The 20860-nt window shown below is 38.2% G+C and overlaps 1 protein-coding gene across 1 annotated transcript in view; it reads left to right on the top strand.

The window, feature by feature from the left end:
• Positions 1 to 20860, top strand: part of LOC135710600 (pH-sensitive chloride channel 2) — a 118888-nt gene that overhangs the window by 21294 nt on the left and 76734 nt on the right. The window contains exon 2 of the mRNA XM_065233217.1: positions 20273 to 20382. Coding sequence (XP_065089289.1) covers positions 20273 to 20382 — 110 coding nt within the window. The remainder of the gene's footprint in view (positions 1 to 20272; positions 20383 to 20860) is intronic.

The following is a 20860-nucleotide window of genomic DNA, read 5'->3' as shown; positions in this document are numbered from 1 at the left end:
TTTTTATTACGTGTTCTATCTATACGCTACCAGTTAGCTTTTTGTTTATATCATTGTAGAACGACTCACACGCTTGCTTCGAATCTCTCCAGCAGAAATGCATACGAAGTCGAGCATGAGAGAAAATGAGCGCTTCTTGTTTGCCTTTAGCCTATCCATATCACGAAGCATGGAGAAAGCATAGGTCTGATAATCGCAACGTTCGTGGTTCGAGTCCCCCTCTCCCACTCGGCAACCATTTTTTTGACATGATTAATTCACTCACAGGCTCAATACACTCCACATTTTTCATTCTCCATTATCTTGCACTGGACCGCAGCTCTGTATATCGCATCCTCGGTTCATGCGGTCTCCACTAACATCCTCCGATGATGAATCCCACATAATTGTAAGCGAATCTTAAATCCCCTGGTTGGGTGTAGTAATGAAACTACATCATTTGGGTCTATATCGAATTTGAATTAACTGATTTAAAAGTGGTTTTCTCACAAATGCAAACTATTCCTTATATTTTAAGAAGAAAAAAAACGAAACGAATTATTCGTCGCGGTTTCGAAGGAATTTTTGAACTTTGCCCTTAATACGACCCATCAAGTGGCGCACAACGGTCTCGTCCACTGCACTGTTTTGGTGATTTTTCCCAACCATTTATTTCATCTGAGCTGCCGTTTTGATGACTCTATATTTTAACTTCAGTTTTCTCTTCATAATTGCCGAGTAGTTTTCAATGGGCCTTAACTGGGGACAATTGGGTGTATTGAGGATTTTCGGAACAAACTGAACTCCGCTATTATTGTACCATTCTTGTACTTCTCGGTTGAAGTGAAAGCTCGCAAGATCGAACCAAAACGTCACCGGACCATCATGTGACTGGATGAAGGGCTGAATTCCCTTCTGAAGACATTCGGTTTTGTAAACCTCCGATTTCATCTTTTTCTCAGTGACGAAAACCTTTGTCTTCTGGCCGCAGCTGCAAATTCCCTGCCAGATCATATATTTGCGTGCGAATTTAGCCGCAAAAACAAATTTGAATCTGACACCTCCTCGAGCCTTCGCCTTGAAAATTTTGGATCCTGGAAGCTTTCCAAAGTTGGTCTTTACATAGGACCATTAGGACTTGGTCAGCAGGTTGTCATACAGCTTTCGAGCACGAGTTCGAGCTACGGTATTCTGTTTGAGTGATCGGTTTGGTTGCCTACTAGCGCGGTATGCCTGTAAGCCTTTGCGGCATCACACTTTTTACTCAAATCGCGATCGGACATATCTGGGTTACTTCTGATGGACCTCACATCCTTTCCATGGAGCTGACGGTTGGCAGTTCCACTCCGGTGTTTACTTTGAGGCTTCCGATTAGTCATCAAGGTTTCACTGTACGTTTTGAGCACGTACCATACGGTGTTTCTGGGAAAGTTAAACACTTTAGCGTGGACGCGGGCCACGATGGATTTTCCAGGTGACTGTGCACGATTTTTGCATGGTGACTGTCTCCTAAACAAGAGCGTTACGTGATGAACTAGCCTACGGCTAAAAATCTCAAAAATAAAGTCTAAATAAAAAATAATAATAGAAGAGCGTTTTATTAACTGAAAAAATACACTGTTATTGTTATTGTTGTTGTTAACAAATAAAAGTCAAAAGCTTCCGAAAACGTCCACTAGGAGCGCTGTAATAAGCAAAAGAGTTTGTTCCATTCAGTGCTGCAAAATCTCGACAGTACACGGTAATATTGACAATTCTGCTTTGGTCACTCATTGGAGCTAACAGTCATAGTCAAGGCAAACCATGTCAATTGTCAATGACAATGGTGTCAGTGACGAACATGTGCAGATTTGTTTATTAGCTAAATTTGTAACGAAATTAAATGACTTGGGCAAAACAATTACATGGATCCATTTTAATGAACAAGTATCTACGTCCTGAGCTACTTGGATAACAATAATGTGACACAGAATGTGCTAAATTACACTTTTTGTTACCAGGTGAATATTTGTCATTGACGAAAAAATGAATGAGATTTTGACGAAGGTTTTTTTGAGGATCAAGTCTGCCAGTGACTATGTGACGAACAATTTTGTCAATATCACGCGAAAGCCTGTCAATGACATTGACAAATCTCAGCACTGGTTCCATTACTAAGTGGGCCTTAGTTCAAGAAGTGATCCCTATATCTAATACTGCCGTTTTACAGCTGAGCCTTCGTTTTTCTTGACAGTTGCCATCATCGTCTGTCATAAGTGTAATGTGAAGCGCTCGGTGGCTTGATGATGACCGCTTTTGCTTACTGAGCAGAAAATCGTGAGTTCAGTCCCAGGCTCATTCGCATCATAGAATCGTTAATATCGTATCGCTTTTATTCTGATCAAGAACACATCACTTCAAGTTAGGGTAGGGTCGGAATGGTAATAACAACGTATTGATCAATCATTTAATTTTGGCGAAGCTCTAAACTTGGTGTTGAGTACTTGGCACTGGTGAAGTCTGCAAGTAGTAGACAAAATGCGCGTATCTGTCAAAATATAAGAAATTATAACGGAATTAAAAGCTCTTCATAACGTATCGATCATTAGTGGTGTGTTGTAATATGAGAGTTTACTGTTTTAATTCGGATAATTATAACGGTCTTTGTTTGGTACAGGAAATAAAGGTTGGTTTAAAAGGTGGTGGTAGCATTAATAGGGGAAAGCAGTCGTTCAGCTACGCACACCAGAAACGTATGCCAAATATTACAAAACAAGGAACGATAGACATAAGTGAGTTGTATATTGGTGTGTATGTAGTATTATTTATATTATATGTTTAATACATGGTTAAGTTACCCTTGATAAAGGCCGGGAACGTAAAAAACCATAGTTTCGACAGCAAGCCTGAGAAAGCCACTCCTAGAATAAAATGAGGGGCTCGCTGGTCTGATGCCGACCGTCATTGCTTACTAAGCAGAAGATCGTGAGCTGATTCCGAGGATCCTTCACATTGTACAATGCTTTATCATGAGCTATGATGATGATATGATATGATGATAGCTCAGAGTATCATCTGTTGGTTCTTTATGTGAAATGTTGATCCGGCATTTATTTATTTATTTAATCATCTGACTTTTTGTTGTTCTCATGAATGTGATGGGGAAAAATCAATTTAACTGGCGTAAAAACCCCATATCTTTTCACAATACAGTTAAAAAATTACAAAACAAGCACATCCGTGAACATAACATAAAGTAAACCTGGCTTGAAATATCAACTGTAGTCAAAACATAAAAACTTATAATTCAATCAGCTCCATTTGACATATATCATCCGAAGCAATCCTCGTCGGCAGTGGTGAATCGAGAAAAAAATACAGGTAGCATAATCGTTACAATTTAGGAGCAATGGAATATTACTCACCTTTCACAGTAACGAATCTCACTCGAACCACTAATGCAATTCTGTCAGTCTAAGCTTAAATTTTGCCACAGTAGAGTTGAAGTCGAAGAGGATGTAGACTTCGTTGAACCTAGCCGAAATGAAGCGTACAGGATCATGAAGGCCTTACAAGGAGTTCTGGGGCTCAAGCAGCAAAAAGTTTCGTTGGCGAAGCAATCGTTCAGGAACGTAAAGGTTAAGTTGACCTAGTATCTCCGGTGCGTCCGTTTCTCCTGTGAGAATTTTAGCAACAAACACCGGTTGGGCATCATTCCGTCTCTGCTCAAGCGTCTGCAGTCCTAATAATCTGCATCGATTTCCATATTGTGGTAAGTTTAAAGGATCGTGCCACGGAAGGCGTCGTAGGGCATATCTCACAAATTTTCTCTGAATTGCTTCTCTGAATTGCTCTTCTGAATTGCTTCCTACCAGCCCAGGTTGACTGGTACGGGCACCATACTACAGAGTTTGATTGCAGAATCGATCACATCAGAGCGCAGTACAGAGATCGGAGGCAGAGAGTATCGGTAAATTCGCAGGATATTTTGAACATAAATCCCAGCTGTCGGTTGGCTCTACAGATAATAACGTTGTTATGCGATCGGAAGGTCAGCACTGAATCTAGGATGACGCCAAGATCACGATCATGAAGAACACGCTCTAGGGAATGACTATTAATTGAATAATCGCACGTAATCGGGTTCAGCTTGCGATGAAACGAAATAATCTAACATTTGTGGATGCTCAACGTCAGAATGTTCCGGGTGCACCAACCAGCAAAACTATTTAGCAGTAGTTTTAGAGCAAAGCAGTCCTCGATACCTTTAATGATCATGTATTTTTTGACGTCATCAGCGTAAAACACACGGCAGCCAGATGGTAGTACGAAGGAAAGCTCGTTGATGAAGAGTAAGAATAGCAAAGGACCCAGTTTGTTACCATGTGGTACGCCAGATAAGTTTGAAAATTGTTCCGAAGATTCAAATCCGATTTTAACGGTGAGGTTCCGAAACGTAAGATATGATCCAAACGAGCTAACAAGATCCGCAACGTTTCAGTAATATTCCGTGGTCCACTCTATCGAAAGCTGATTTCAAATCGGTATATGTGGTGTTGATCTGAGCACTAGCATCAATGTTGCGTATGCAAAACTAAGCAAATTGGACGAGATTTGTAGATGTTGATCTTTTGGGGTAGAAACCGTGCTGATCCGCAGAAATGTAATTCTTGCAGGAGTCGAAAAGTACATCATTTATTATGATTTCGAAAATCTTTCAACAAGCACACAACGAAGTTCTTCTTATTCTTCTTCTTCGCATTTCAAGCTTATTGCATATCGCATATTAGCTTATTGCGTGCTCTCAACTTAGTGTTCTAGATGCACTTCCACAGTTATTAATTGAGAGCTTTCGTTGCCTGTACCATTTTTGCATTGGTATAATTGTGTGGCAAGTCCAATCATACTTCTATGCCCAGGGAAGTCGAGACATTTTCCAACCCGAAAAATTCCTAGACCGGACCGGGAATCGAACCCAGCCACCTCCAGCATGGTCTTGCTTTGTAGCTGTGCCTTTACCGACTGAGCTAAGGGAGGTCCCACAACGAAGTTATTCCTCTGTAATTCTCGATGTTCTGTCGATCCCCTTTTTTAAACACGGGGAACCTGACTGACGTTTTCCAGCTTGTGGAAAAACTATGCTTTCGTAATGATATGTTGAAAAGTGTTATAAGAGGGGAAAACCAACTCTTTGCCGCATTTTTTCAGGATGCATGACGGTATGCCATCTAGACTGGACAGAGAGTATTTCAATTTGTTTATTGCGGAGCCTACCTGATTCGACGTTATCGTAAAGCTTCTCAGAGAATGCACACCACTAGGTGTATTTCTACAAGCTTCATTGCCCAGAAACATCTCAACGGGTAACCAATTCACCTTCCGTTTAGAGTTCGTTTGCAGTAGCGTTTGTACAGATAACGGTTATAGGGGAAATGGCTCTAATGTTGGCCTATGGATCTTAGATTGAACCCATCGCTAAAAATCTTCTGTTTATCAATTTTATCTAGATAAACGTGTCATTGGGACGGTACTAATGGATATTTTGGTCGCTATTGAAAATTTAGTCGATTGCTCAATTTATGTATGGGCCCAAATTAGGGGCATTTAGGCCGACATTACATCCATTTCCCCTATGTGCGATAATTGTTACCAGCACGTGCGGAACGTTGCTTGGCAAAAGGACAACGAGATTGGCAGTAGGTTCGGAGTGCTTTGGATCTTAGACGTTTAAGTCGTCGTAAATGTGTATTCCTCCAAGGTGGTTTCGAAGATGTGCAGTGGAACAAAATCAACCAAGTAACTCTTCAACACACTGGTGAAGTAATCTACAGCAATGTAAATATCTTCAGCGGATTCAATGTTGTGCCAGTCGAGGCGCTTTTTTTAATCCTTATCGGGTATTTTTATCACTGCGATCTTTTATCTGATCTATATACATATATACATATATACATCAATATATTCCGGAATGAAATACACATATTCTACATATGGTGCAAAAAAAGTCTACTAGAATTGAATGTAAAAAAATGTAACTTAATATCATTTAGTAGAAAAAGAACAACTTCAAATATTTCAATTGCATTAGGAAATCAAACTGTAGACAAATGTGAAAGAGTTAGGGATTTAGGAATTATCTTAGACTCTAAGCTAACTTTCATAGACCATTACACTACAATTATTCACAGGGCAAATAACATGCTAGGCTTTATCAAGCGCTTTTGCTATAACTTTTAGGACCCTTACACAATTAAAACACTATATATTGCCTATGTGAGGTCAATACTGGAATATTGCAGTATTGTATGGTCTCCATTTTCAATCACGCACGAAGAAAGATTAGAATCAGTACAAAAACAATTTCTATTATACGCTCTTCGTAAATTAGGTTGGACTTCATTTCGTCTTCCATCATATGAAGCACGCTGCATGCTTATAAACATACAAACATTAAAAGAGCGTCGTGAATATGCAATGGTTTCATTTGTAAATGATATCGTTTCGCAGCGAATTGACTCAACAGAACTTTTATCAAAATTAAACTTCCATGCACCCACCCGGCAACTCCGAAATCGAAATTTATTTGCCATAAAACATCATCGCACAAATTATGCAAAATATGGGCCATTAAACCGCATGATGGCCTCTTACAATAAACACTGCGAAACCATTGACTTTACAATGTCTCGGCATAAACTAAAGCAATATTTTTATTCCATAAGAAATAACAACTCATAAAAGAAAAGACAAGAAAGCTGACACTACTTTTTTATATAAATATATATTTAAGAAAACAAAACTGTATTAATTGTACTAGTCTACGTTGGTTGACGAAATAAATAAAAACCTGTAGCAAAACCTGTTATAAATTCCCCATTTTTTTTTAGCTATTTCAAGATGCCGTATCACTATTATTAGAAGTGATTGCCATTGTTTGACTAAAAGCATTACCCCAGCAAGGCATTAAACTTCGAATAAAGTGCACTGCCGTACTGGGAGTTGTTCTCCAACTGTCAAAGGGTTCTATCAGCCCCTTGTCGAAGAACTTACGCCTTTTATTGAAAATTACCGGACAGTGGCATAGCAAATGTTCCGAGTCTTCCTTTTCTATGCCATCTTGAAGTTTTCCAATCAGCTTCAAGTGATAACGGCTCGGACAATGACCTGTTATAAGACCTTTCTATATGATAAGATCTTTCTTAGAAAGTTCCAGGATTTTGTGGGTCACTTCCTTCATTCGCACGCTTTTAGCTCCATCCTAAGAGATGCAGCCTATAAGCCACAAAAGGGCTCTGGTCCTATAAACTTATGAGAAGATCCGAGTCTTGCTAGTGTATCAGCTCTTTCATTTCCGTCAATCCCGCAATGACCAGGAACCCAATATAAGTTGACTTGATTATGACAAGACTATTTTCTGAAGTGATTGAACACACTCCCAGACAAGATTTGATGTACATGTCGCCAATTTTAAAGCATTTAGAGCAGCTTGACTGTCGGACATTATGCATATATTTGAACTCTTATAGTTTCTACGCAAACATATAATAGAACACTCTAAAATTGTTTGGATTTCAGCTTGGAACACAGTTGGCCACTTGATTGGTCAATCTTGAACAGCGAAAACGAAGCGCTTCGGGTAAGCCTTCAAAATCAGCGTGATGAAAGTCAAGTCCAGGTTCGTCTGGGAAACTCTCAAATTCAGTAGGCTGTGAGAGACTAATAATTACTTCAAAAACGGGATGATTGGCATCAATAATAAAGAGCGGGTCTACAGCTTTTTCAATCTGGCATCGAAAGAGCGTTGCATCATTCACCAAAACGAAATCCAAGATTCGCATGTTCTGATTAGTAATACAGTTAACTTGAGACAGACCGTGCAGATTGAAGCCATCGAGTAACGAGGCGCAAGCAACAGAGTTGAGAGACTGGAATGCATCTACGGAAGGGCGATCGTTGCTTGGTGTGTTCCAGACAAGTCCCGATTGATTATAATCGCCAAGCAAAATAGCATGATCGTTATTCCCAAGGTGTGAATGAATCGCTTCTATAGACTCGATTTGGTTATTCACGCTTAGTAAATCATTCTTGCGATCAGGTGAAAGGTGAATTACACCAATACTAACTGAACAGTTTAAATTTAACCCAGAGCTGTTCTAGAGATACATTTACCGGAGTGGAATCAATGTACCCATTGAAATTAGTTGAAATAGCTATCAACACTCCACCGCCAACACTGACAATTAACATTTGTTCGGTAAACGGTGTAGGAATTTCCGAAAAGCTGTCGCAACCGTGGGAAGGTCCAGTTTGTATGGCGGAACCCCTGTGGGGAGCTGTTTCTTTCAATTTGTACTACAACTCTGGAGAACTTTGAGATTTGGGCGTAATCGCTTTTGTAAACAAACACGTCAATCACCGATTGTGTTGTTAGTTTTAAAGATTGAGCTTTAATTTGCGAGAAATCAGTGATTGAAGTGTTTGTTAACAAAAGCAATTACGCCCTAATCTCGAAGTTCTCCGGAACTGTGTCATTAGGGTACATAATTTTCAAAAAGTGTAAGATTTCTTATAGACCACCCTCCAGTTTGATTTATTACCCCAAAAAATGAATCTGTACAAAATATGGTAACCATTGATGATGGTTTAGAGTACGCGCAAATGGTTTTAAATTTGTACGGGAATTACTATTGGAGTATTTTAAATTTCAATACGTGGTTGCTATGACAATGACCAATTGTCATTTGTAATTGCAATCAGTTTACCAGTAATTAATGAAAGATAGAAATCAAAATAAGTTAAATTGATAGGTTTATATATACCATACAATAACATCAATTTCATCACAATCACATGTCACAGGTCACAGGTGACAACCACATTTTTTTACATTTGGACAACTAGATCCAATGTTAGAGCGATGTAAGTGAAATTTAATAATTTCCCATTTTTTTCCTCTGTTCGGGACCTAACACTACCCGAGCAAAGTCGGTTAACAAAATGAAAGCAAATCGATATTAAAGTTTGCAGTTCCTTTCATAATGAAAACTCATTTTGATTTCAATTGTCGTGACATAAGTCTGATATCATATTGTGCTTCCATTATGCAGTCAAAACTTTTTAAGTGAAAGCAAATTAACTTGAAGTTTTGCTGTTAACGTCTTGTTTAAAATTTAATTTAAGTTTATCTGTCGTTGAACTAACGATTATTGTTTATTTGTTTTGTTTAACACATTTTAGGTCATTCGTGACTTGGCCGGGGTGAGAGTTCAACTCTTTCAGCGTGAGAAGCATGGATGCTAACCATTTATGACAGGCCCGTATTCAGTCAAACATTATGAATGCAAAATCAGTAATCAAATTGATTTCATTGAAAGCAAGATTAGTTTTCCGTTTGATTCAACAGTGTAAAATGTTGCTCTCATTTTTGCTGTGTTGCGTTAAGTCAACCAAAATGAGATCAACTGGAGTATTCGAAATAAGTTACATCATAACAGCAAATTTTGATTTCAATTTGATCTCCAGCTTTGCTCGGGTACTGCGACCTTACTGGTGATCTATTGTGGTATATCCCGTGTCCTTAGTTTAGTGCATGTCGTATTACTCCATCACTATTGAGAAATGATGAAGTATTCGATTTTTTTAAAGTTGCCACTCTTGCATTTATCGCAAGGATCCGACTCTAATTGAAAGGTCCCGCTACCCGAGCAAAGCTGAACATCAAATTGAAATCAAAATTTGCTGTTATTATGTAACTTATTTTGAATACTCCAGTTGATCTCATTTTGGTTGACTTAACGGTTAACACAGCAAAAATGAAAGCAAAATTTTACACTGTTGAAGCAAACGGAAAACTAATCCTGCTTTCAATGAAATCAATTTGATTACTGATTTTGCATTCATAATAACTGAATACGGGCCTAGAGTAAATGGTTACCATTCATGTTTCTCAAGCTGAAAGACTTAGGCTCCAATCTCACCTCGGGCAAGTCACGAATGACCTAAAATGTGTTAAACAAATCAGATAAACGATAATCATTAGTTCAACGACAGATTAATTTCAATTAAATTTTAACCAAGACGTAAACAGCAGAACTTCAAGTTAAGTTGCTTTCATTTAAAACGTCTTGACTGCATAATGAAAGCACAATATGATATCAGACTTATGTCGCAACATTTGAAATCAAAATGAGTTTTCATTATGATAGGAACTGCACACTTTAATATCGATTTGCTTTCATTTTGTTAACCGACTTTGCTCGGGTATTTATACCCTTCGGAGTGTTGAAACACTCTCCAAAGGCGCGGCCCTTTGTCAGTCAAAATTTCATTCCTTAGCAACTAAATTAAGGTATGACACCGATAATTACCATGCATCAGAACCCTAGTCTTAACCACTTCAAACTAGGGAACAACGAATAGAAGATTAGGAATCACATAGATGAAGACAACTAACTCATTTTTTCCTTGTTTCAAGATCATCCTCGGTAGACAAAGCCGAGTCTTGTCACTATCAACAAGGCATAAAAAGTAACAAGGACTAAGATGCGTTCCTTGGATTACTGAAAATCCTGTTCCCCTAGTTTGAAGTAGTCAGGACTAGGAATCGGTGGTAGATCTTACATCCCGTAACGTACCACGAAATGGTGATCTACCCACGTTACGGGGCATAATTTCTCATAGTAATTCGCCAGAATCTCCATAAACTTCAAACATTTGGGTGACCTCTAAAGCTTCATTAATCATTACCATTTTTTGCACACACTCATTTTTAACATAGGATGGGCAATATATGGAGAACGAAATAAAATATTAATTTACCTTCAAAAATTCCCTCATCACTCAATGTTGATATTGCCTAAATATTACCCATATCTGTGACTTAGATTGAGCAATGCAGAAATATCCTTGTTCAAGACCGCAAATCGAATCGATTTTTGTGCAAACAGTTAATAAACTGAGTATTGCCTTTAAGCGAAGCCATCATATCAAGAAGACTGGCAACTTTGCCAGAATCCAAGCGACATGTACAATAGCGCTGCGCTTGAGTGAAGGTGGAAGCAACGTATAGAAAAATTAGCAAATACACAAACCTTTCTTCTGATTTTTTGTCTTCGCTTTAAGGCAAGATAGGGTATACGTCCCTAACCTCGGTCTAATATGCAGCCATAGATTACGTTTTTAATCATAACTCATCAATTAATTTACCTGCAAACGATATTCTACTGCTAAATGGTATGCTTAGATATGCTTATCATGTCGTTTGCTATCAGGAACCGCAAAAAGTTGAAAAACTTACTTTTTTTAAGACAAAAACTCACCAGGGAAATGTATGTAATATCGGTCTATTGTCCCCAAATTGGGTCTATTTATGGATGCAACTTCGTCCTATCCTGTTTGATTCTCAAAAAAAAACGCTCTTGGTAACGTTTTCTTATGTATTTTTTTTTATCACTATCACTGTTAACTTAATACTCTTCATTCCTCAAAACATTTCTTAGAGAAAATTTTACGAAAACTACATTAAATCACTCAAGTTAAAAATTAAAAATTAAAAATTTCGCTTATCGTCTTTCGACCGCAGAATATCTAAATCAAAACATTGTGATGTTCATTATACAGATTTGGCAGAAAAAATCTCCCTTCCTGTTCGTTCCTTATCATCCAAATGCAAACCACATTGTTGACGTTACTCTTATTGCTATATGCTGTCAAATGAATTTCATGGGCCAAAGTTAGGAACATAGAAAAGAAATGTGTCCCTAAAGTTGGGTCCATGATTTACTTGTGAAAACGTTGTTAAACAATTAAAATAAACATAAAATATTCAAACAGTAACTGTGAGTTTTACGTCTAGTGTGTATTATCAGGTAATTCCATTCAATAAATGCCATAATCAGGCCATTTGATGATCGTCAGTGCAACCTTCCCATCTTAACCTTAGAAGTCATGGCGGCTAAAAACTCCGAACAGAGTGATATTCTCAACCAGTTTTATTACTTACGAGAGCTGAAAATGTATTGAAATGTTGTGATATAAATTGATTTGTGTGTGGTACACATTTATCAATCATCAGTGATCAATATTTTCCTTATTTTTTGTGTAATATTCCTTAATTAATTATTTATTTGCGTGATAGGCCGAATGAAAGGACTAGACCCACATTACATACCGTAACCCTATATACCATAGCACACCAAGATTTGAATTGCTGTTTCGTATAATTTACATTAAATTAGTTTTTTTTTATTTTTTTTTTTGTTTAATAAGACCGCAACAACGATTTCATTTGCCAATCCAGTCATGATCACTGTCAAATTGTATTATTCATTACCACCTTTCACTTACAAGTTGCTTGCTAGACAAACATATTGCGATACCAGCAATGATAGCCGTTGTAGTCGTTAAATTTAATTTATGCTAATAAAATGATCTATTAATGCGCGCTGCGATCCATTTGTAAACGTAGACCCGCGCTAGACTAACCGGCGCTAAGCAATCATTCACACATATTGTATACGTACGTGCATATATAGAGGAGCTGAATGTCGGAACCAACCGGAGAAACAATCGTAAGGTGTGAACGTACCGAACCTAGTAAAGCACGCGATGGGAACCCGTGATGATCGATTTCCATAATAAGATCGTAATTTGTCGCGAGCCGGAACCAACGCAACTTCGGCTTCCCGAATTTATCCACGTCCATTGCGATGCACTGTGGCCTTGCCGGGCAGCTGGACATGAATGCCCGGGTTCACCGTTGGATTTATCAACACTGAATTTTAACTGTTCCTTGAAGCGCTGAATTGTGACTTCACTTTTAATCATTGCATTTTCATAATTTCCAAGTGTTGGATGGTTGAAAACAAACGAAAAACTTTGTCACGTAGCTGCGTACAAACTGTATACATTATACACAGCAAAAAAATAATTTTGATATCACGTCAAAGTGGATGCACTACAATCATGTCGAAAATATGGTGTAATATTACTTGCTAAAAAGGACAAAATTATCATTAATACAATGCATGAACTGACATTACGCTGTTTTTACTGCATTTGTTTATTTATGTGGTCATAAAAATTACATGAAATTTTCGACATGATTGTAGTGCATCCACTTTGATGTGATATCAAAATTATTTTTTTGCTGTGTAGTTCATAAATTGAGCCGCCAATAACATCATGGACGGGTCTAATCATAAATCTGCATCGCTTATAGATAGATTGGCAATTACGATCGCTGTGCGCGTCGTCTACAACGATTGTCACCGTGAAGTAGAGTGTGTTGCTACTTGACAGAATTGAATTTATATTCACGATCATTGACTTTGCTTAAGGTTCAATTGTTGAAAATAAAATTTGATAAACATTTCCAAACTCACCCCATCTTGCGGTATTCTTGTTGATGCCTTCCGAACCTCCTCATACAAATAGGACCATGAAGGAAGTGTAGTTTCCGATAGGGTGGACCGACCGATCGTGCTTAAAGGATGAACCTTGCTGGCACACACGCCAGCAATGGCCCTAGCTTGCGTAGTAGGGTAGGATGGGCTTAAACGCACCCCTGGGGTAAAATGTCCCCGCACGTTCCCCATAGCTTTCCGACTGTCAATTCGTGAATTTAACGAGCAGTATTGCTTGTTCTGTATTTGAACTAGCATTCTGGTACATACAATCCCAGAATTAGTCATGAGAAAGCAATGAAACCCCACGCGGGGCCATTTTACTCCAAGGGTGCATTATACACTGTACCCCTAAGTGTAGTCTCTGCTGCAGTGTCACTGTTACTTTATAGTCAACGGGCATGGACCGCGGAATGTATGTGTGAACACGCGCTAATCTGAAGGATAATTCGCTAATTATTTTGCGAAGCACATGGCGCCACGGGTATTGTGAACCGGAGATGATTTATGCAAATGAATATTAGCTGACTAAATGCATGGCCGATGTTCGTGGGAGTTATCTATGCTTGTAGCGAAAAAAAAAAACAAACTAAGCTACTTACGCAGATGATATGCACAGATTGGATGCTTCTGGAATGCAATGCTAGATGAATACTTTCTGAACGTAAATCATTTCAAACTAAACAACATTATCACGTCCAATAACCTTGTGTCGCCATTTGAAATTAAAATGTTTAGATGAAATGAACTGGACGAAAAAAAGATAGCACAATATTTGTTGGTTGAAAGACAATGATCCCTTTAGAAACTCACAGAATTTTGTCACAGCAGATCGACAAATTGTGCCCGATTAGGCAGATGTGAAGCGTGTTTGCACAAGTGAAGTCTCCCTTTTTATACATCAAATTCACTTTTCGAGAATTAAAGGAAAACTGCAACGATGTACCTATTTTCTTTATTTGTTGAATCAGCGTTGCAAAAATCTAAAAAAAAAAACAATAGGGCACATCCATTAAGTACGTCACGATCTATGGGGGTAGGTTACAACTGTGGATTAGGTATAGGAAAAAAGTGACGAAAGGGAGAAGGGGGGCAGCGTTTGATGTTACCTGAATTTCACGTGACGTACTTAATGCATGCTCCCCAATAACGGATGAGATTTCCGGTTCAAAAATACATTGCACCAGTTTCGTTCTAGATAGAGCTAGAATTAGGGCGTAGCAGCTTTTGTAAACAATGTAAACTTCTCTTGGTGATTTCTACACACTTAGAAAAATTAATGTAAATTCAGGTGCTCTGAGACTGACATATACGAGCGTCAATTTTGACATAAAATTGAGTCATAATAGACGCGAAATTCAGCTCAATCAAACGTACTTTTGAACTTTTCAGTCTCGGAGCACTAAATTTTACATTACATGTTTGCTTACGTCTCATCCTTTATGTCAAAGATGGATTCCGTCACGTGTAAGATTAGGTATTATTCTAAGTGTGTAGAAGGTGAAGGCTCGCTCACGCCAATCAACATCACCATCAGGTAGGTGAAGACTTCCGCTTTCCGATGGTTATGTTGGTTTGCGTGGGCGTGCCTTGAATTCCTTGAAATCATCGAAATAATTCATTGTTTACAAAGGCTGTTACACCCTGGAATTAGGGCGTTACAGACTTTGTAAACAATGAATTCTTTCGATGATTTCTAGGAATTCAAGGCACGCCCACGCAAACCAACATAACCTTCGGAAAGCGGAAATCTTCACCTACCCGATGGTGATGTTGATTTGCGTGGGCGAGCCTTGACTTTCTAGAAATCATCGAGAGAAGTCATTGTTTACAAAACCTATTACGCTATATCGAATCAAGCTATATCTAGAATTTTGCGTTATTCGATGAAAAACTAACAAAATATACATTATTAGGCATTGATAACACGGTGTTGCACGACAAAAAATTTTTTTTTTCAAGTGACGCATTGTAGGATGTTAGTCTAGTCGAGTACACCATGGAATCACATTTGAAATAGTTCTAACACCACCTAAATTAAAAGTTACTGTTAAAAAACTGATTTTACGTAAAGGACTGCATACTATCATGAGCAACTCAATAATTTTCAAACGATTTTTGATTTTTAAACTGTTTTGAAAAGCAAAAGCCAGAACATTCAATATACTCACCCTTTTATGGCGATTCTACTGAAATTCATTGAAATTATTAGAATAATTTCAACAATATGATTTTTTACACAAACAAATCGCATTTTTCTGACATTTTTTTTTAATTTAACTATTTTTGTCGAATATTTTTATCACTGCGACCATTTTTCTGATCTATTGAGATATATTCCCATTTTTTTAGCTATATCAAGATGCCGTATCACCATAGAGGTAACTCTAAGACTAGTAGGTCCCGAAGAAACGTTCTCAACGTTTTGGCTCTATCTGGTACTATCTTCGGTCCCAAGCTAATCGATTCACCCCTCGAAACATAGGAAAATCGACTAACCCCTCATTTTATCTGTCAAACTTTCATAGCGAATCAAAACAAATATTGTGTAGTACTAGAATTTTGACTAGAATGGGGTACGTTAATCGTTTGCTTGGGACCAATAGGCTAGTCAAGTAGTGAGCCAATTTTAAATCGTTAGTTTCGTATTGATTGTTGGTATCACCATAACTATTATTATTAGGAGTGATCGCGATTGTTTAACTATTAGTAAAATCCCAGCAAGGCATTACACTTCGAGAAAAGTGCACTGCCGTACTGGGAGTTGTTCTCGAAATGTCAAAGGGCTCTATCAGCCCCTTGTCGAAGAACAGTGACAGCAAGTTTTCCGAGTCTTCCTTTTCTATGTCACAGAAGCGACAGACATTATCTTAAATAAAGAGACTGAATTGGCGTGGGAAAGTGAATTTCAGGTTACATGAACTGCTGCCATCTCCTCTGTTTGTGTTTAATTCAATGTAACCTTTTTAGTTGGAACGTTAATGTGCCTAAATAGGTCCTTTTAGTTTTATTCATTCAGTTTTTGATAATTGATCACCAGTAAACACATCCAGCTATCTAAGTTAATGAGTAGAACTTTGTATTTACTTATCTAGTAAACTGAAATTCATTGCTAAAGGAAATACATCTGGCAACACTTGTTCAATGATACTTTTGCGTTCGCTAGCAAAGTAGTAGAGTTAAAGTGGTTTTCTTTGTGTTTTATTTTGGTCACCTATAGGGTTGAGAGGCAGTTTTGTTTTAATTCCATGTATTCGATTGCACGAAATTCTGAAATGTTACGAAGAACACAAGTAAGTGAATGTAGTAAAAGTGTTTAACCAGCAAATTATCGCTGGAAAATAAGGAAATATTTGCTTTAAGCTTTTGGATGACTAGTGTGGAAATGTATGTGTATTCTAATGATGATGATCGAAGAATATTTCAAAAGGAAGAAGTGACGGTGTCTTGAGCCTTCAACTGAAAACGGCTCGGACAATGACCTGTTAAAAGACCTGTATATATACTATGATCTTTTTTAGAAAGTTCCAGGACTTCGTGGGTCACAGAAATGTTTGAATTATTGAATCGCTTCGACTGCCTAGCAATGGAAATGTTGTTCCAGTTTTCCTTCACTTTTGAAGATTTCCACACTTTTAGCTCCATTCTAGGAGATGCAGCCGATAAGCCACAAAAGGGCTCTGGCCCTATGAACTTATGTGAAGATCCGAGTCTTGCTAGTGCATCAACTCTTTCATTTCCGTCAATCCCGAAATGACCAGAACTCAATATAATTGCTCTTATACTGATGAGTGAGCTTCCAAGGTTTGCTGATATGTCTCTTTTAGATAACATATCATTGATTCAATTTACAATGCTTTGATAGAACCCACGTTTCATCTTAGCTGTAGTCATTGAATCGTGAGATTCCCTAAGCAATCCTAAGGCTTTATTCAAAATTTGAACCAAATCGGTCTCAAACATCACTAAACTCAAATCGATTAACGTACCCCATTCTAGTCGAAATTCTAGTACTACACAATGTTTGTTTTGATTTGCCATGAAAGTTTGACAAATAAAATGAGGGGTTCGTGGATTTTCCTATGTTTCGAGAGGTACATCGATTAGCTTGGGACCGAAGATAGTACCAGAGCTGAGCCAAAAAGTTGAGCACTTTTCTTCGGGACCTACTAGTCTTAGAGTTACCTCTATGGTTTATCGTGGTAGTCGTTACAAGCGTTTTTTTTTTCTATATTGTTGGTTGCATACTATGTTTTGATTATCTGCGTGGAAGTGAAGAACACAATTGGATTTGGTTTCCCAAATGGAAGTGCGAAGCCCTCCATATGCGAAATTTCCAGTTTTATGAAGAGACAGGAAGCGGATCCCGTTGAGATGGATGCAACGTACAGGATTGCGGAGGAGATGGCGTTCAAATCGGAAAAATCAATGCAGTATACATTGCTGCATAACCCCGTACGCAAGCTTAACATGTACTACATTCAATAATAGTTGCATTTCCTATCATCCGCTGCAGCGAATACCGCAGAAAATTATATGAGTTTGCCATGCGGACGATGCATTGATTTTTTATCTTTTTTATGTCGTGTTCTGTCTACGTTTTCGACTATACCACCGTACTCTAACGGAACTATCAACTCTATGCTTTCATCTACTCCATCTATCGTATAAAAATTACCACTACAGTCTGTTATTTGAAATTAGCATCTTCAACTATGTAAATCGTTGACTTCACGTAGAAGTAATACTAAAAACATATAGTCAAAGTACATAACTCTGGAAGGGAGCATACCATCAATTACTGTCAATGGTCGAAAGGTACAGTAGCAGCACCTACCCCACCCGTGTCCCCTCGAGATCGTCCAGTCGACGATGACAGGAGCACATATCGTGGTAGGGGTAAACAATAGTTGCAATTTCCAAACCTACGACTGGATGCCTGCCTTCAAATAACAACTGAAGTGCGGTAAAAAATCGGTAGAACTGTTTCAAACACACAGTTGGTACTTGAGCGGGTCGGTTTTCATCTCTTTTTGCCAGTGGTGGCGGGGGGGGGGGGACACCCCTCACCATCCCTCTCCAAAGGGGGAGTTTGTTAAAGAGAGATGAAAAAACCGATTTGTACCTTCCTTAAAAGTTGTCCTAGCTCGCTTGTCTAATATCTATATACAATCTTCACACTGCCGTACTCTAACGGAACTATCAACTCTATGCTTTCATCTACTCCATCTATCGTATAAAAATTACCACTACAGTCTGTTATTTGAAATTAGCATCTTCAACTATGTATACCACCAAGCTTTTTATTTATAACATTGTAGAACGATGCACGCTTCGATTTTCTCCAATTCTCGTTCAGCGGAAAAAAACATGTGAAATCAAATTACACTCACATCTTTTTTTACACCAAAAATTGTGATTTTTTTAAAAATGCCATTCGATTACCTATAGCTTGAAATCGATAATGTGATTGGAATCAAGTCAATAGATTGTATCGTTGTCGAAAAATCGTTAAAAACGTACCGTGTATATCGCGAAAACCGTGTAAAAAACCGCATAAAAAAGACTTCAGTGTATTGTACTATGAGCGCTTTTTACTCGCTTTTAGTCTATCCATATTCCGAAGCATGGAGATAGCAGTGTAGACCTTGAAATAGTTCACGGCTCTCGTTCACAAATATGGGAACGGATTTTTTTGCGAGTAACATCCTGCGATGATAAATAGCACACCTTACAATTATGTACAAATCTTACATGTGTTGTTAAGGGGGGGGGGGGCAGTTGACGTAAGCATTTCACCAACGTTAAATACGTTCGGGTGTACGATCTTCCATCAGAGGATCACGATCTGGTGTTAGTGCTGGTGGAATATGGAAAGATTAAGTGTGTCTCCAGGAAGAAGTTTCCTGTTTAGCTGGGCCTTGACATGCACACAAGAGTGCGTGGTGTTTATATGGACGTGGAGAAGGAAATTCCATAAATGCTTCGTTTCCTCAATCGGAAGAGGAACATTTTATACAAAGGAATCAAGAACAAGGATGGAGGGGCATTGATTGAAATCCTACCTAAGCGGAATGTCCGGAAGCAGTCGGAAAAGTATCGGAATAAGACGGTATAAGTAGCGGTTTTCCACATATCATTCCAAATGTCCATTATGCCAAATATCAATTATGCCAAATTTCAATTATGCCAAATGTCAATTATGCCAAATGTCAATTATGCCAAATATCCATTATGCCAAACGGGTGGGGCTTTTTTTTACATGCCTATCAACTGCTAAGCAGGCGAGATTTGTGTACTTGGCAGGAAGAATGGTACCATTTAATTTAGGCTACTACATATGTCACAGTGCAGGAGGCGGCAACTTGCAGCAGATGATTAATTATTATATTTGAAAGTTATCGGACTCACATAAGTATAGAAACAATCTTTCCTGTAAATCATAATGACGAAAGACTAGCAAGATAAGAACAAAAAGTTTACTTTTCCCATGTAGGGGAAATGGATGTAACGTCGGCCTAAATGCCCCTAATTTGGGCCCATACATAAACAAGCATTCAGCAAACGACTAAATTTTCAACAGCGACCTTAAATATCCATTAGTACAGTCCCAATGACGCGTTTATCTAGATAAAATGGATAAATAGCAGATTTTTAGCAATGGGCCCAATCTTAGATCCATAGGCCAACATTAAAGCCATTTCCCCTAATTTTTAAACGGTTAGTGCAGTATGAGATCGATATCAAAAGATACAAAATGAGCTCTAATTATGGGAGAATGATTGCAATCGAATGAGCCGGGTGGAACAAAATATATATTTTGAATCTCCCTAGTGTTAATATTATCCACTGTATACCGAATATACATTGTTAAAAAATAGCCTCTAAACTTCGTTCATTTACTGTTACAGAGAATCGGACTGCCCAGCGCTGGATGAAGCCAACAAACTGTCCCAAACACAGCTGCTTTCGCGGTTAACACATGGTTGCCGATACGACCGTCTGGAACGACCAATGGCATGTAAGTTTCATTCGATTATATTGCTTTTACTGTTGCGCATAAAAAGTAGGTAGATGCATGCAGTGCTGTTCGGAATAATAGCAGCACTGGCCAGATTGCCTTATAAACCACCACGTTGTAACTGAACTTTTATACTTCAGAGAATAATTTGCATTTGTAGCATTGTAACGTCACGTGAGATACCTAGTCACTCACAAAACGGTTTTGAACTTCCAATCAAAGTGTTTGTTACTTAATGCGTAAAATTATCCGATCACAGAGTTGGGAGAAAATGCTATACTAAAATCAACATGAAGCCTTAGATTAGATAATTTATTAGCTAGAGAAAGTTCTGAAGAGGATAGATTGATAGTTCCGTTAGAGTACGGCAGTGAGAAAATTGAACAGAAGTTGAAATTGAGCGAAGGGCTATTAATGCGACAATACTAATCAAATGCGCACTCCTCCTTTGCCTAGCTCACTTGATGGGTGAGGGGAT

This window comes from Ochlerotatus camptorhynchus, unplaced genomic scaffold (genome assembly GCF_037179485.1).
Source record: "Ochlerotatus camptorhynchus isolate MF236.1 unplaced genomic scaffold, CSIRO-AGI_Acam_v1.1 ptg000392l, whole genome shotgun sequence".
Lineage (NCBI taxonomy): Eukaryota > Metazoa > Arthropoda > Insecta > Diptera > Culicidae > Ochlerotatus > Ochlerotatus camptorhynchus.
The sequence above is the reverse complement of the archived record's forward strand: the minus strand, read 5'-3'. Positions and strand labels throughout refer to the sequence as shown.